Raw genomic sequence first — 15,746 nt, 5'->3', positions numbered from 1 at the left:
AGTGACCGGGAGATCCCTGTCTCCTGAGTCAGCCTGCTCCAGCTCCAGACACGTCTATCTAGACACATCTGTCTCCCTGTGACCTTCCCTATGTGCCCATCCAGAAGCCATAAAAACAAGTCGAATGCTTTTGCCCCTGATGGAGATTCAGAGATATGCAGGCAACAACTCTGTCCTCCCCAGCCTTCTCCATACTGAACCCCATGATTCTTCTCTCCCTGGGACTCAGTTTCCTTGGGAAAAGCATAACCTTCTCTGGAGGTTACACAGCAGATGCATGAAATGGAAACAGCAGTTTGGCTGCTAGGGTCATCAAACTATGTTTTATCTCAGTTTCCAAAGGTTTTTTTTTTTTTTTTCTTTTAAATTTGAGGGGCGTGGGGGTCATTCTGTTTTGTTTTGTTTTGCAAAAAGTAGCTCTTTACCACTAAGCTTGTCAAGGTTAGATTTCCTTGCTGTGGGATTTTTAAGGGGTCTATAATAAGGAGGATATAAAGTGGAGAATTTCCCAAATGTATTTGACCACAGAACCTTTTTTCCTACAACATGAATCCTTGCAGAATTATTGTCTTCCCCCCCAAAAAAGAGAGAAAAGATGATGTCACAGGTTTTAAAATGAGACTCTTTCTGCCTCAAATTCAGCTGAAGTCCCAAAGGGCTTACACTAAAATACAATTAAGAACAATTAATTCATTGTACAATTAAGTACACTTCACATGCTAGAAGCAGGAACCAGACCACTTGTGCGGGATGTACTAAGAGACAAGAAAGGAAATCAGTTCTACCAGGGTTAGCCTGCCACCTGCCTCTGGGCTATAGAGGAAAAGGTAAAGAATTCCTTTGGAGACAATCGTCAGTGTGCTGGGACTTTCTCCTCCCTTCTCCCCACTACAAACCATTTGTGAGCTGGATATGTGTTCCTTGGAATTTGGGAGACAAAGGGACTAAATTTTGATATAATGCTGGACTGGACTTTGGAAGTAGCTGTGAAAATAGGTTATTATCAGGTCATGACTGGGAGAGCATGAGAAGTGCCTGAGTTTCATCCCAGGATAGCAGAAAGAATGAGCTGAACCTGTGGGTTTTTAGCCGCGGTTGTTGTGAGAAGAAGACCTTTGCTTTAATTTCACACCTTATTGTGTCTAGCATTTAAAAAATTGGCTTTGCAGGTGTAAAAGCCAATTACATAACCATGGTGGACATGCACGTGTGCAATCAATCTGGTTCTGTCTTAAAGGGGCTCCAAAGGAAAAGGCTGTGTGTCTTCACAAATGAGCAGGAGGGAGGTGGGTACTGTGGTGAGGACCCGGCACACATTCCCCGGGGAAGGTGTGAGGACCAGCTTGTGCTACATCTCCTCCCCGTCCTGGTGCTTCCCTGGAGAGCCTCCTGGGCCCTGGTCTCCTCTCTTCTGTACCATGATGTTCAGCGGAAACCCTCTTGATTCTTTACCATGCCTAACACAAGTCACCATCAAGTCTGAAATGAGCAAACAAACTGACTACTGATTTAGCAAATGAAATTTACCATTCACTCACCTCTTCAGTGACATGAATGAAGGCCCTATCCCCGGAGCCAACATCTGTAACGGGGGTACCGTCCATAGTATGAACTCCCTCCAGTGTGTCATTCAGGACCTCACCAGACCCTACGGAAGCAGGCATTCTGTAATTGATAACTGCATTTTGTAATCTTGGAAAAGGATGAAGTATCTTTTTACCTATTAACTTGAAAAGATGTCCATAATACAGGATTAAGAAGGGAAAAAACCAAGTTGCAGAAAAAACGACATTGAAGGGCAGTATCACACTGTGCTTCGATCACAGGCTCCGGCACCACCTGTGGGGTGGGAGCCCAGCTTTGCCGCTTACTAGGAACGTGACCTGTGGCGAGTCATTCAATCAGGGCCTCAGGTTCCTCATCCATAAATTGGGAACAACAATTCCTATTTTACAAGGTTGTTTGGAAGGTTACGTGCTACAAGGATTAAATAAGTTAATACAAAAAAAGCATTGAGGACAGTCCCTAAATAGAGTTAGCAATTTAGTTCGCCATTCATAAATGTTCACTGTCAGTGTGGTTCTAAGTGTGTAAAGGGAAAAAAACTATTTGAGCATACAAGTTTTATGATCATTATATATATAATCATCACTACATAACTAACACAATTATTAAATAACATTTGTAATATATAGATACATATGTGTGTGCAGATAAACCACACAAAGTTGGCTAACCCACAATGCTTAATACTGGTTTCCCCAGAGGATAGGAAAGGAAATTACTATTTTGGAGGGTTCATACAACTCTGCATTGATTGAACTGTTACCACAAGCACATATCTCTTTTGCAATTTAAAAAACAAGTGGGGAGCGCCTGGGTGGCTCAGTCGGTTAAGTGTCTGCCCTCGGCTCAGGTCATGGTCCCAGAGACCTGGGATCGAGTCCCACATCGGGCTCCCTGCTCAGCGGGAAGCGTGCTTCTCCCTCTCCCTCTGTCTGCCGCTCCCCCCTGCTTGTGCTCTGTCAAATAAATAAATAAATAAAATCTTTAAAATAAAAAAAATAAACAAACAAGTAGCGTCCTAAACCAAAGAAAAAGAAATTATACTAATATGAATGTATGCCTGTCCCATGCAGTACCTCACTTAATCTTCCCGCCAGCCCATCTGCCCTACCCACAAGGACCGTCCCACGACCTGACAGCTGGGGGAGCAGAGCCAGGACAGGAATCCCGAGTTTTCAGGCCGCCCACTATCACCCCGTGGAGTGTGTGTGCTACTCTGATGCGCACATTAGCACTTTTTTAGGATTAACCCCGTTTTGCTGAGGAGGAACAGGGTCCCACAGAAAGTAAGTGACTGGGAGGGGCCCTGAAGCCAGGTCAGCCTGTCCCCATGTCAGGCCATATCCACCCATGCTGTACTAACTCATGTCCCACGGTGAGAACTGTGTGGGCAGGGGAAGATGCTGAAGGATCCCCTGCCGGCATCACCACTCTCTCGTCCTCCCGAATCTGGCCACCAGGGGGCGCTGTGCAAACAGCAGGCCAGACTCCAAACCTCTGAGTCCCCACTCCTTGGAGGATGTTAAGTTCGGGGGTGGAGGGAGGGGTGCCCTGGGCCAAGATGGTGTCAGGAAAGCTTGGAATAAAACTACTAAGTAGCCTTCCCTAGACGGGGACAGGGCTCAGGATTCAGGCCCCTTTCTCCTCACCATCTGGGCTGTCTACCCAATAAGAAGAACAGGAACACTTCAGCAAGCTCTGTTGTTTCTGTTTGGCCTTTTCTCTGCCAGTAAAGGAGTCTGGCTGATCGCAGGGAAACAGACGAGCGGTGCTTGGATCTCCGTCCCAGTCTGCATTTGGCTCCCACCTCCTTTGCACTCACCCCCCAGTCTAGGAGAGGCTCTTGCCTGGCCCTGCAGCCTCTGCCCGCTCCTTGCCCCTCCTCAGAGATCCTAATTCCACCCAGGAGAATAGCATTCACAATTCATAAACCACTTCCACATCCCTGGGAAGGGTTCAATCCTCTAAACTACCTGGGAGGCAGGGATTGTGAACACTCCCAGGGGGCAGGTAAAGACTCTGAAGCTTGGGGCTCCTGGGTGGCTCAGTCGGTTAAGGGGCTGCCTGAATTCAGCTCAGATCATGATCCCGGAATCCTGGGATCGAGCCCCACATCGGGCTCCCTCCTCAGCAGGGAGCCTGCTTCTCCCTCTCCCCTACCCCTGCTCATGCACTCTCTCTCAAATAAAAAAAATCTAAAAAAAAAAAAAAAAAGAATCTGAAGCTTGGAAATATTAAGCAATGTGCCCCAGGCCCAAGAGCAAATAGGTGGCTGAGCAGAGCTTCTGTCCAAACTGTCTGCTCTGTCCCCAGTCTTCCCCAGCAACACCCTGACTCCGTGCTTGTATTATGACTGTATGAAATTATGACACAAATTTTTTCCTATTCAGTACTCTATACCTGCTCTCACCCACAGACTTCCCAATTTAGTTGTTAAAATAACATGCATTTACTGATGGCAGAAGTGAAAAGAAGAATGATACATATGATTACAGAAGGCTTGTTAAACACAGAAGTAAAGAAAGAAAAGCCACCCACAATCCTACCACCCAGATAACTACTTAGAACATTTTGTTGTCTATTACTCTCTCTCTCTCTCTCTCACACGCACACACACAGCTCTAAGTGGCTATATATAAATAGATATAAATAATATATTCAAAGTTAGGGTTACAGCACACATAGAGTTTTGAAATCTGATTTCTTCGTGGAGTACAGCACGAGTCCGTCGCTGGGTCATTACATCTTCTGCATCACCAGCATCAGGGCCGTACATATACATGAAAGACAACTTGCCCACCCGTCTTTCCTACAGGCCGAGTGGGTTTTTGTCCTTGTTTTCTGCCCTGCATGTTGGCGTTCTTGCATGAGCAGTAACCTCAGTCTGAAGCTGCTGCCCTTCTGATAAAGGGCAAGAAGTACAGCCCGTCTCAGCCTTGGACACATGTCATGCTGCTGCCTGGGGGTCACAACAGATCTTGGGTTTTGACCAGGTTGTCCTCTGCACACATCGGGGGAGAAGGATCAGGGGCGAGAGCCCTGGATGGGGAGCCAGGGGGCCAGCACTCCCCCTGAGCCTGCTGCTGACCCATGGGCGCCTGCTTGTCCCTCTCTCTGGCCACCAGTTTCCCGTGCGTGCCCCACAGGAGTTCTGATGACCTGATCTTATCCTCTGAGAGAGAGTCAGGAGTTTGCAGCTGAAGCTGGAAAGGGATTCTGGAGTTGGGTCTGGGTACGGGGTCCATCCCACCACTCACTAGCTGTGTGACTATGGGCATGTCACTTACCGTTTCAAGCATCATTTTTTCCACCCATAAAATACTGGCCAATAATACCAACCAGGAGATGGACTGTCAGGATTGGAGATGAAGTAGGTGAACACTTGGCAAACAGTAGGTATGTAATTAACAGCAACAATTACTGCAAGCTTTTTGTTGGAACTCAAGCCCTTCCAGAGTCCAGGGTTAAAAGTGCAAGTATCAGGGGCGCCTGGGGGGCTCAGTCGGCTAAGCGTCTGCCTTTGGCTCAGGTCATGATACCAGGGTCCTGGGATTGAGCCCCACATCAGGCAGGAAGTCTGCTTCTCCCTCTGCCTCTGCCTCTCCCCCGCTCTTGTGCGCGCATGTTCTCTCTCTCTCAAATGAACAAATAAAATCTTAAAAAAAAAAAAAAAAAGTTCAAGTATCCAAGTTCAAACGCAGCTCTGCCATTTACAAGCCGAAGTGCCCCAGCTAGGTAACCTAACTTCTCTGTGACATGATTTCCCCATCTTGTCTATAAAATGAGGATGGTTATAATTCCTTCCTCGGAGGACCGAGGGGAAGGTGAAATGAGAGGCTCTATGTGGCATACACCACACAGGCTGGGCACACAGGATCACTTCATGAAAGGCCACCGTGGATGAGGGCGCTTTGGGGACTTGCCTTGCTCAGGGCTTCTGTGCATGACGACACTCAGGTTGGTGATTTCTGGAGTCCCCTCGGGTACAGGCTCGCCAGAAAGCTCCGCATCCTCAGAAGGAGACGATGGAGTTGGAGGTGTGTTTATGGGTTCAACTTTTGCTTCTTTAGACTGAAGGGAGGAAAAATGAGAGCTGAAAGGATTCAGTTGGGAGGAAAGCAGAAAAAATGGCATTGCTTTTCACTGGAGGAAATAATACATCCACAACACGCTGAACAAACCCATAAAAATGCCTGGACCTGCCTATTATATACGTAGGCTATCACTGAACCTCCCAGGATCTGAAAAAGGTGCATGCTAGGGGTAATTAAATTCTGTTCTGTTTACAGTAAGACTCTGCTCATTTCGGCTGAAGCTCAAGCACAAGGACCCTGCATCTCGGACCAGCACAGAGGAGATGCCCAATAAAGATCTCTTAGGTGAGGGAATGAATGAGTAAACAAATGAATGAACCAGGCTGTCCTCAGTAAAAACCATATAAATCCAATCCCAGTGTGAACTGCACACCTATGAAATATAAGATGGGTGTGATTTCCTTCCAAGGAAACTTCAGGATCTGGGCAGCTTTTCCAAAAGCAGTCAATGTCTCAACTAACTTTACCAAGTGGAGAAAAATGAACAGACAAAAACCCCCAACAGTTGGAACCACAGAGCAGCTTCAAGATCTAGGCAGAAATCCTGATGGGGGGGGCCACAAAGGTCATGACATCATCCCTAGAGCCAGGATCAGGTAGCAGCTCCTAAGCCCAGGGCTTGGGGATGTTCACAGTCTCATCCCTTTCTGAGCTCAAGGAGTTGCACATGGTGAATGGAAGGATCCTGCTGACCAGTGTTGGACCTGTGGTATGAATAAGAAACAACTCAGCCACTGAGATTTTTAGGGCTGATTTTTGTTATAGTAGCATGACTCGCCTAGCCTAATAACAGAAGATTATTTCCTTAATGTCAGAATCTAGCAAACAAACAATATGTCTCTGGTCCATCAGAACAAAGGGGATTCTTATGGGCACCATAACTTGGGATTCAGTGGTTCAGTTCTTAGAATCAAATTTAGGTCAAATCTCTGCACTCCACTTACTGGCTACTTTTTATTGGGCAAGTCATGTAACCTTCCTCCTTTGTAAAATGGGACAACAGTGACTACTCACTGGGTAGAAAGCACATGGAGGTGCTCAACACAGAGCCAGGCCCATAGTATGAACCTACGTATTATTATTATTATTCACATCACTGGAATTTTAAATTTTTGAGAAAGAACAACCCCTCAATAGTGCTTTTCTCTGGGTGTTGGTATTAAAGGTGACTGCTTTATCTTTTTTGCTCACCTGTAACTGCAGTTTTTCCAATAATGAGTATGGAATATTTATGTATGAAAAATAAAATATAGGTTATTGTACTGTAAAATCTCCAGGGTGGAAGCAGGAATGGAAGCCTCCAAGAAGTTGGGCCTTCAAGAATGAGGAGAGTTATAGAAGACAGGGATGGAGGGCGCCTGGGTGGCTCAGTTGGTTAAGCGACTGCCTTCGGCTCAGGTCATCATCCTGGAGTCCCGGGATCGAGTCCCGCATCGGGCTCCCTGCTCAGCGGGGAGTCTGCTTCTCCCTCTGACCCTCCCCCCCCCATGCTCTCTCTCTCTCATTCTCTCTCTCTCAAATAAATAAATAAAATCTTTAAAAAAAAAAAAAAAAAAAGAAGACAGGGATGGAGGGAGGTGCTGGGTATGAAGGGACACAGCATTGTCAGGGCCTGGCTACCTGCGCCTGGCAAGGGTTCGAGGGTTTAGGGAGGGAAGAGGGGGACAGAGCTGGGGGTGGGGCAGAGAGCAGGGAGGCCGGTTCTTTGGTGAGAAGTCCCCTTGGACCTGGGACCTTCATGGGTAGCATGCTCAAGAGAAGTGTGTGCTTTGGGGAATTCACCCTGGCACCAATGAGAGCACGGATTTGAGGGTTGGGAGTTGAGGTTTAGGTCAGGAGACCAGGAGGCTGCACGACAGAGGCCCAGCGAGGCTAGAAGCAGGGCGGGCAGTGGGAGCAGAGAGCGGCTGCCACCACCAGAAGTTGTGAGGAACTCCACTCGGGCTTCCCTGCTCCTCCCCGACTGCGCGGTGCCCCAGCAGGGTGGTAAGAGCCTCTCCCCAGGCAGTTCCTCTCCTCTCCCTTCAAGGAGCAGGGGGCACTCTGCCGTGGTTCTTGGAGGATGTCCCTGCTGGTAAGCTGACCCTTGGTGGTTCGGGCCAGGTGTCCTGCCTCCAACAGGTGGCCGTTGGTTTTCAGGGGTTAGTGTGGATGCGGAACCTGTGTGGCTAAAGACGAAATGGGACTGTCGAGTCTCAAGACTTTGTATTAGAAGTGTAGAGGTTTGCTGAGCCTCTCTCGCATTCACAGAGTTATTCATTCCACATCTATTTCCTGAGGCCCTATGGTGTGCCAGGTCCTTCTCTGGCCCCCAGGAATACAAAAATGAAAAAATACGACAGAGTGTCTACCCTTACATTGTTGGACTATGGGGAGACCCAGACTCAGACACGGTGTGGTTGAATGTTGCGCGTGGGACAGCAGAGGTGAGAGCCAAGTGCAGGAGGGAAGCTCCAACAAGGGATCCTGAAGGAGAAGTTAGGAATTGGCCAGGTAGGGTGAGGGGTGCGGGCAGGGCCCTCCAGGCAAACAGACCACCGGGGCCAAGGCCTGGACTAAGAGGTTACAAATGTTTATGGAGTCTGGGAAAACTGTGAGCATTTAGGTGTGGATGGAAGAGAGCTCCTGGCTGTGGATCAGAATCACCTGCAGAGCTTTCATATGCACACTTTCTTGGACCTCACTCCAGACCCGCTGAAGCTGAATGTCCAGGTATGCAGCCCAGAGGCAACTGTCCCCCGCCACTGCCCCACCACCCCCTGCCAAGACATACACACAATTTTGATGCACAGCCAGGGCTGAGAACCATAGGGACATTAATTCTAACTAAGCATGATAGAACTTTCCAGAAATGGAAAGGCATGTCAACAGAAGCTGACTTAGGGGGAAGCATGGGGTAGCAGGGACTCCTGCCCTAAATGGGGAAAGAGGTGAGGAGGGCTGGCTTTTTAAGTCCCTGTCTGCTCAGGCAGCCCATAATTCAGTTTGCTGGTCATGGCTTGTGTCTTGCAGGGTGGCAGGTTGGAAGGGGTGAGGACAGGGAACTGAGATTCATTCCAAGAGAGAAGCCAGACAGAGATGGAAGGGGAACGTCTGCATGAAGAGGAAAATTCCCCCGTCCTGGAGGGGTGGCCATGGGGGGGAGCCATGGAGCCCCTCCAGGAGATGGTGACATGCCTGACAGAGCCCTAGACCAGAGCTGGAGACCTGGCTCTGCCACCTCCAGGCTGGGCAGCCCTGGGGACAAAGCTCTTCGCTCCTCTGTGCTTCAGTGCCTCCTCCGAGGAATGAATGGAAAAGCACCTCCCGGCAAACAGCAAAGGAAAGTGAACGCTCTGCAGGAGCCATGCCGGGAGCCTGAGAACGGGACTCTGATACCAGGAACAGACCAGTTAGCATCAGGACCCACAGCCCAGAGAGAATTCTGTTAAGGACTAAGGGCAACCACAGCGGTTTGGCATGCCCCGCAGCCCCAGTCTCCAGCCAACCAGGAAGCAGGTGGTGGGAAGGGGGCCCCAAGAGGAACAGGGCACTCTAGCACAATGAACTTACCAGTCAAGAGCGACACCCACCACCCACCACGCACTGAGGGCTGCCGTGTGCCAAGCGTTGCCCGTGTCTCACGGGGGCCACGTAACTCGCACCAGCCTGTGATGTAGGCACGCCACATCTCAACCCAGGAGGAGGAAGTTACTGACTCTCGGTCCACAACAAGTAAGGGGCCGAGCTGAACCACACCTGGTGGGACTTGGATACGCACCAGTTCTCTTAACACCACTGAGGACAATGGGGCTGGGAAGTCTAGGAAGGAAAGTGTTCGGGGAGGCCCCAGGGACCACTGAGTCCCTCAAATGTCTTTTCTCTTCTCCAGATCCTGGAGGGATGTATTCCTTACTTCCTCCCGGCTGCAGCGTCCTCGTGCACCTGCCCCGCACCTGCGGCACTGCGGCCTGAGGTCCTGACGTCACCACTGCCTGACCCTGGCAAAGCCACCCTGTTCCCTGAGCATCTGCCGCCACCTCCCGTGCGAGGCTGTTGCAAGGGTTAAATCAAGTCACGTATACATAAGCACCAGGCCCACAGCGGGTATCGAGAAATGTTGGTCCTCTTCCATCCTTTCTCGACCCCTGTCCAGAGCTGCCCAGCTTCAATGCCTCCTCCACCAGAAAGTCCTCCCTGACCAGTCCCTGCCGCCATGATCATCTCACGCTCTCAAACCTCACTCCCCTTTCCCATCCCTCTTGCGAGGCCACCATGTGTTACTGGCATCTCTGCCTGAGCTGGACTCAAGCCTAGCGGTGAACTGGTACACTGGGGGACCGCATCAGGCTAGAAGGCCCAAGGGACCACTGCTCTGTGCCCTGCTGCAGGTGCCCTGGACACGCCAACGGGGGAACCCAGAGCTGTGGCACACAGGGTTACAACACTCCCCAGAGCAGCCACCATCCCCATCACCGCCCAGACCACCTTGGACCCTTGCCTCTTCCATCTCAGCTGCCCTAGAATTGGCTGTGATCCTAGGGATGAACCTCTGCAACACCGCCCAGGCCAGAAGCACAGGGCTGTAGCCTGACCCCTGGATGAGGCATCAGGGGGCCCATGCTCGAGCCTCAGCTCTGTCCAGGCACCCAAGGGCCAATCTTGTCCCCCCCTGTCTGGGCCTCAGTTTGCCCATCTGTACAAAGGGCAGTTTTCCATATACGTCTGTACAGAAAGAGGGTAACTTTAAGCACCACCCCCTGCACTAACAGACTACAGTTCTATTCTGCCCCACCCAAACCTCTGTCACCAGAGGTCTATAATCTATAGCCTTTACCTTATTCCCTTGCTTTCTTTTATCAGAGATGAGTCTATAGAATGTACTAGACCAGTCAAGGAGATTGCTGGGCTTCTGTGTTCAATGACTCAGACACTGCTGGCTATTTTCATTAAAAATGGGCTCCAGCCGTCCCCACAGTCTGACTCAGTGCTTTCAAAACCACTTCCTTGTCTGGGCCACAGAGTACATTCCCAGGAGGGAGGAGGCCCCCATCACTGTGAGGATGGCCACCTTTCTCATGGGGCCAGAAGGGAGCTCCTGGGAAGACTCTGCATCTCCCAGGAGAGGGCCCTGCCTTCTTTCTCAGAGCCCAGAGCCCGGAGCAAATGTGACACCAGCCAGCATTCAAGGTCACTTCCCTCGTGACAGACACCAGGCCCTGACCCTGCACTGCTTCATCTGACCCTCCCAACATGTCCTTGAGACAGGACTCTGATTAGCAGGAAGAGGAGCTGAGGCTCAGAGAAGCTGAGTACGCTACCTAAGCTCACAGAGCCGGGAGGCAGGACAGCACAATGTTTGCCTTTGGACAGTCCTCTTGCGGCCATGGCACAAGGTGGCCCAGAGATAACGGGCATTCCAGGGCACCGGGGCTGTGGCCAAATGCCTTTGGCCAGGACTTTCCTGACCTCCCCAGGTGAGCCCACAGTTGAAGCCACAGATCTAAGAACAGAGATGTCAGGCCCAGGCACGCTGCATTGACTCTGGGCCCCTAAAAGCTGGCCAAGAAGGTCCGGCGCTTCTGCCGGAGAAGAAGGACTCACCGGCGCTTGAGTGTAGCTGACAGCTTCCAAGATCTCAGCGACGCCCTCTGCCTCCAGAAGCCCGCTGGCTTCTCCTGAAGCCTGTGTGGAGACAAATCATGCCGGGAGAGGAGAAGTCACAGACGGTCACTCCTTTGGAGAAACTGCGTGTGTGCGTGTGTGTGTGTGTGCGCGCGCGTGTGTAAGAGAGAAAGAGATGGACAGAGCCAGAGAGAGGAACTGAGAGAGAGCACAGTGGCTATTCTTTTCACTGTTCCTTCCATATTTTATTGCTCACGCAGATGAGAAACTACAGTCAATATACAGTCTCTCTAACATACCCACTTTCATTATGTCCAGGTCCCTTCAATCTCTGCCAGAAGTACTCCCATTTGCATGGCTATCAACCGAATGAACGTTGGAGAACCATGACATTTGGAGAATGTCTTCCTATTGCTACCTTATCTTCATAATGAGTCGTCTGATGTCAGCCAGAGAGCCCGGGGGCCATTATTTTCTAAATAATACCTTACTCTTAGACTCTTGGGCAGCTTCTACCTTTCCAGTCCTAACAACACTGCAGAAAGAAGGGTATGAATATACAGAAGGTTTCCCTCCTCCCAGCTTCATAGGAACGTCAGGCCAGGATCATGGCCTCAGGGAGGGCAAACATTCTCACAGAGCCAAATTCCACCTCTGAAGGGCTCTCCCACTAAACAGGAAGCATTTTTTTCTAAATGAATGAAATCAACTTATGCTTTGCTTTGGGGTTGATACCCGCCCCCCACAAAGAGAAACAGAAGCTCTAGGAATATGGCATGTTGTGCTGCCCTCTGAGTTTTCACATCAAGCTAAGGCATCTGCCTGAAACGCCTTTTCTCCCTCATCCAGCTGATACTTGCTTGTCACTGGTCAGGTATCAGCTCCTCCCTTGCCTACTCTGGTTCCTCTTCTTTCACCTTCATGTCCCCCACCCAACCCAGAGAGCTTGGGTTTGAGGACCTCCCGGGTTCCAGTCACCCCTAGCTCTGTCACTGCCTCTGGGCGTGTAAGTGTGTATGAGCAGCTTGAGGACAGAGACAGTTGCCAATGTGTCTCATTATTTCCAGCATCCCCCAGGACTGTCACCTAGCAGGGACTCAGTAGATCCGTAGATCCTGGGGGCAGGGAGGGAGGCAGAAGGGGAGGGGGGGCATGGAAGGACCCATCTTTCTTCCCTGCCTGCCACTCCATCCCCAACTTAGGAACAGATTCATTTGCCAAGCATAAAAGCTAAATTTAGGTTCGTTTTTATAGGAATTTTCACTCATGCCTTAGAGTTTTAACTTTGATTTCAGAATCCTGACACCCTTTCTTGGCAGGAAGTCTGGAAACCAGGCCACGGACTGCCACAGCCACGGAAGAACCTAACACCTTAGAAGAAACGCAACCCACCCCCAACCCCCCACGCCCCCACAAAAGAGATGGCTGAAGCTCTCAAAAAAAATAATAAATAATAAATAAAGCCCAAAAGCCCAAAATAGGACTTGAGGCAGCGCTTGACAAGTTGAGAGATTATTTAGAGACTCCATGACGTTGGGAAAGAGGAATTGCCTGGGCGTCCAGCCGTCCCAGGCCGATTGGCGGCTGGGGGCGGGGGCAGGGGAGATGGGGGCTCACCGAGGATCCTTCGGCTTCACACATCTCTTCGGGGATCCTGGGGTCAGGGTGGATGGTGAGCTGCTGTATGGAGCCCTGGGGGAAGAGCACAGGGTCAGAAGCCACCACTTGCTCGCCCACAGCATGACCACAAGTGGCAAGCATGATTGTCCTTGGAACGGAGACCAGGCCACCAAGAGAGAGGACAGGTGTGAGAAATGTGCTGCCTGGAGCCATGACAAGGGAACAAGCCACCTCTTGGCCTGCTCTCATTTACAGGGCCGTCCTTGGGCCAATGTAATATGAGCTCCACTAGCTGGAGAAGCCCCTGGGGAATACTGTGTTCAAAGCACAGACTCACAGCAGCTTCCTAACTGGTCCCAGGTCCCCAGCCTGTAAGTGGGTACCCTAGGATGCCTGTCTCCCCTCTCCCAGAAAGTGTCTTTCCCCTGTAGCTCGAAGCTCCTTGGCTGGCAGGCCTCATGTGAAGAGGAGTGGCCAGCCAGCCTCCCTGCCTCCACTCCTGCCTCTTCCATCCACTCCTGACAGTTCGTTCTCCATGATGCTCCCAAAGTGAGTGTGGAAAAATTGTAACTGGATTTTAACTTCTTCAGATTCACTCATTGTCTCCCGCTGTACTACAAGTAAACCCAAACTCTTCCCCTGGTACCATCTTGTATCAGTTAGCTAAGGTATCAGTTAAGTATGTGTGCTGACTAGATGCGTAACTACAGTAACTTAGGGATTTTCTTAGAATGGCTTATTCCTAAAAGCCTGTTTTGACGGGAGAGTTAATTTTCTGCTATTTTTTCAGGGCACGTTGTCCAAAAGGAGAGAGAGAAGCTACTTCTCCCTCTGGCCTTCTAGCCGCCTCCACCTTTGCAGAAATTACTTAAATGCACCTGGCACTCCTCTCCAAAGGTAAAAAAATTGCTGAAGAAATAATAAACCTTCCTCCTTTTATAATGTCTTAAAATGCACAAAGAGCTTTCACTCAGGCCATCCCACTTGACTCTACCACTCCACGGCGTAGGTTTGCTTATCATTGCGTACAGATAAGAAGACCCAGAGAGGATCAGAGAATCCACGCTCTAACGTCATCAGGCTAAACTGAAAACAGGACTGGAATCTAGGTTTTGGGCCCCAGGAGTAGAGCTCTTCCCGCCGCACACACACGCCTCTCTGAGGCTCTAAGAACAAAATAATGAGAATAGTTGCTTGGGTTGGTTGCCCGGCATCCAGGGGCCTCCCTGATCTGCAGGGCTTGGACTCACGGTGAATCTATCCAGCCCCGTTGCTCCTGCATTGCCCACAAAGATTCCTGCACTGGGCTCGAAAGCCAAGGGCCAGGAGGACCGCTGGAAGGGGACGTGGCTGTGCTCCTCGCAGTCCACGAGGAGGATCACCTCCTCGCCCTGGACGACCACTGCAAAGCGGATCCACCTGTGGGTCATCACGGGCACCGGGAAGGCAGCAGCCTCGTGAGACACGTGGGAGCCTGGCTCCGTGTAGTAGAGGATGACCCGCTGGCGGCCACCCTCCACGCCCGAGAGCCGCAGGCCCAGGTAGATGATCTTCTGGAAGGCATCGGTGACGGCAAAGAGCACGCCGCCTCTGTCACTGCTGGGCTTCACCGTGACGCTGATGGCAAAGTCCCTGAAGAAGGTGGGTGGGATGAGGGTCCTGGCCGGGCGGCCGACGTTGGCACCAGGCCCGAAGCTGTAGGCTGGGAAGCCACCATAGCCCGTGACAAAGGACACAGATGAGGGCAGCGGGACACCGATGAGCTCCGTGAGGTCCAGGTGGCCCTGGGAAGCCAAATCTGCAGGGAGGGAGACAGAGGCCATGGCTCACACATATATTCTACTGTGCTTGGAAATGGGGAAGAAAGAAAAAGTTCCAAGTGAAATGGGATTCCTCAGAAACCCCACCGTAGTTCCTTAATTACTAGTTCTCAAACTTTTTTGACAATGACCCACAATAAGAAATGAATTTATATTGCAACCCAATAGGCCCGTTTCAATAAACACGTATCTGTAACATCAAAACAATGTTTCATAAAACATTATTTGCTTTCAATACTCACCAGGCACTCTGATATTTTCCTTTTGGGGATTCTTTTCCTCTTTTTTTTTTAAATTTTTAAATTTTTTTATAATTTTTTAAAGATTTTATTTATTTATTTGACAGAGAGAGACACAGCAAGAGAGGGAACACAAACAGGGGGAGTGGGAGAGGGAGAAGCAGGCCCTCTGCCAAGCAGAGAGCCCGATGCGGGGCTCGATCCCAGAACCCTGGGATCATGACCCAAGCCGAAGGCAGACACTTAACGACTGAGCCACCCAGGCACCCCCTCTTTTCCTCTTTTATTTTATTAAAAGCATGCTGGAGGGGGTGCCTGGGTGGCTCAGTCAGTTAAGCGTCAGACTCTTGGTTTTGGCTCAGGTCATGATCTCAGCATCATGAGACTGAGCCCTGCGTTGGGCTCCATGCTCAGCGGGGAGTCTGCTTAGGATTCTCTCCCTCTCCCTCTGCCTCTGTCCACTCCCCTCAAATAAATGCATAGAATCTTTTTTTTTTTTAAAGATTTTATTTATTTATTTGAGAGAGAGAATGAGATAGAGAGAGAGCATGAGAGGGGGGAGGGTCAGAAGGAGAAGCAGACTCCCTGCTGAGCAGGGAGCCTGATGCGGGACTCGATCCCGGGACTTCAGGATCATGACCTGAGCTGAAGGCAGTCGCTTAACCAACTGAGCCACCCAGGCGCCCAATGCATAGAATCTTTAAAAGCATGCTGGCAACGACCTACTAAATTGATTTCATTACCCACTAAAAAGTCCTGACCTGCAGTTTGGAAACATTTTTAAGTATGTCCTAGAATATTCG

At 50.2% G+C, this 15,746-nt stretch overlaps 1 protein-coding gene across 1 annotated transcript in view; it reads right to left on the bottom strand.

Moving 5' to 3' along the window:
* The window catches only part of COL15A1 (collagen type XV alpha 1 chain), a 66,190-nt gene extending 51,483 nt beyond the window's left edge, over window positions 1–14,707 (bottom strand). Inside the window, 5 exon segments of the mRNA XM_021691625.2 lie at window positions 1,539–1,648; window positions 5,490–5,637; window positions 11,244–11,324; window positions 12,882–12,956; window positions 14,135–14,707. Coding sequence (XP_021547300.2) covers window positions 1,539–1,648; window positions 5,490–5,637; window positions 11,244–11,324; window positions 12,882–12,956; window positions 14,135–14,707 — 987 coding nt within the window.
* Between the last annotated feature and the right edge of the window lie 1,039 nt (window positions 14,708–15,746).

The sequence above is a fragment of the Neomonachus schauinslandi genome, chromosome 13, assembly GCF_002201575.2.
Source record: "Neomonachus schauinslandi chromosome 13, ASM220157v2, whole genome shotgun sequence".
Classification (NCBI taxonomy): Eukaryota; Metazoa; Chordata; class Mammalia; order Carnivora; family Phocidae; genus Neomonachus; species Neomonachus schauinslandi.
This window is presented reverse-complemented; position numbering and strand designations above follow the sequence as displayed.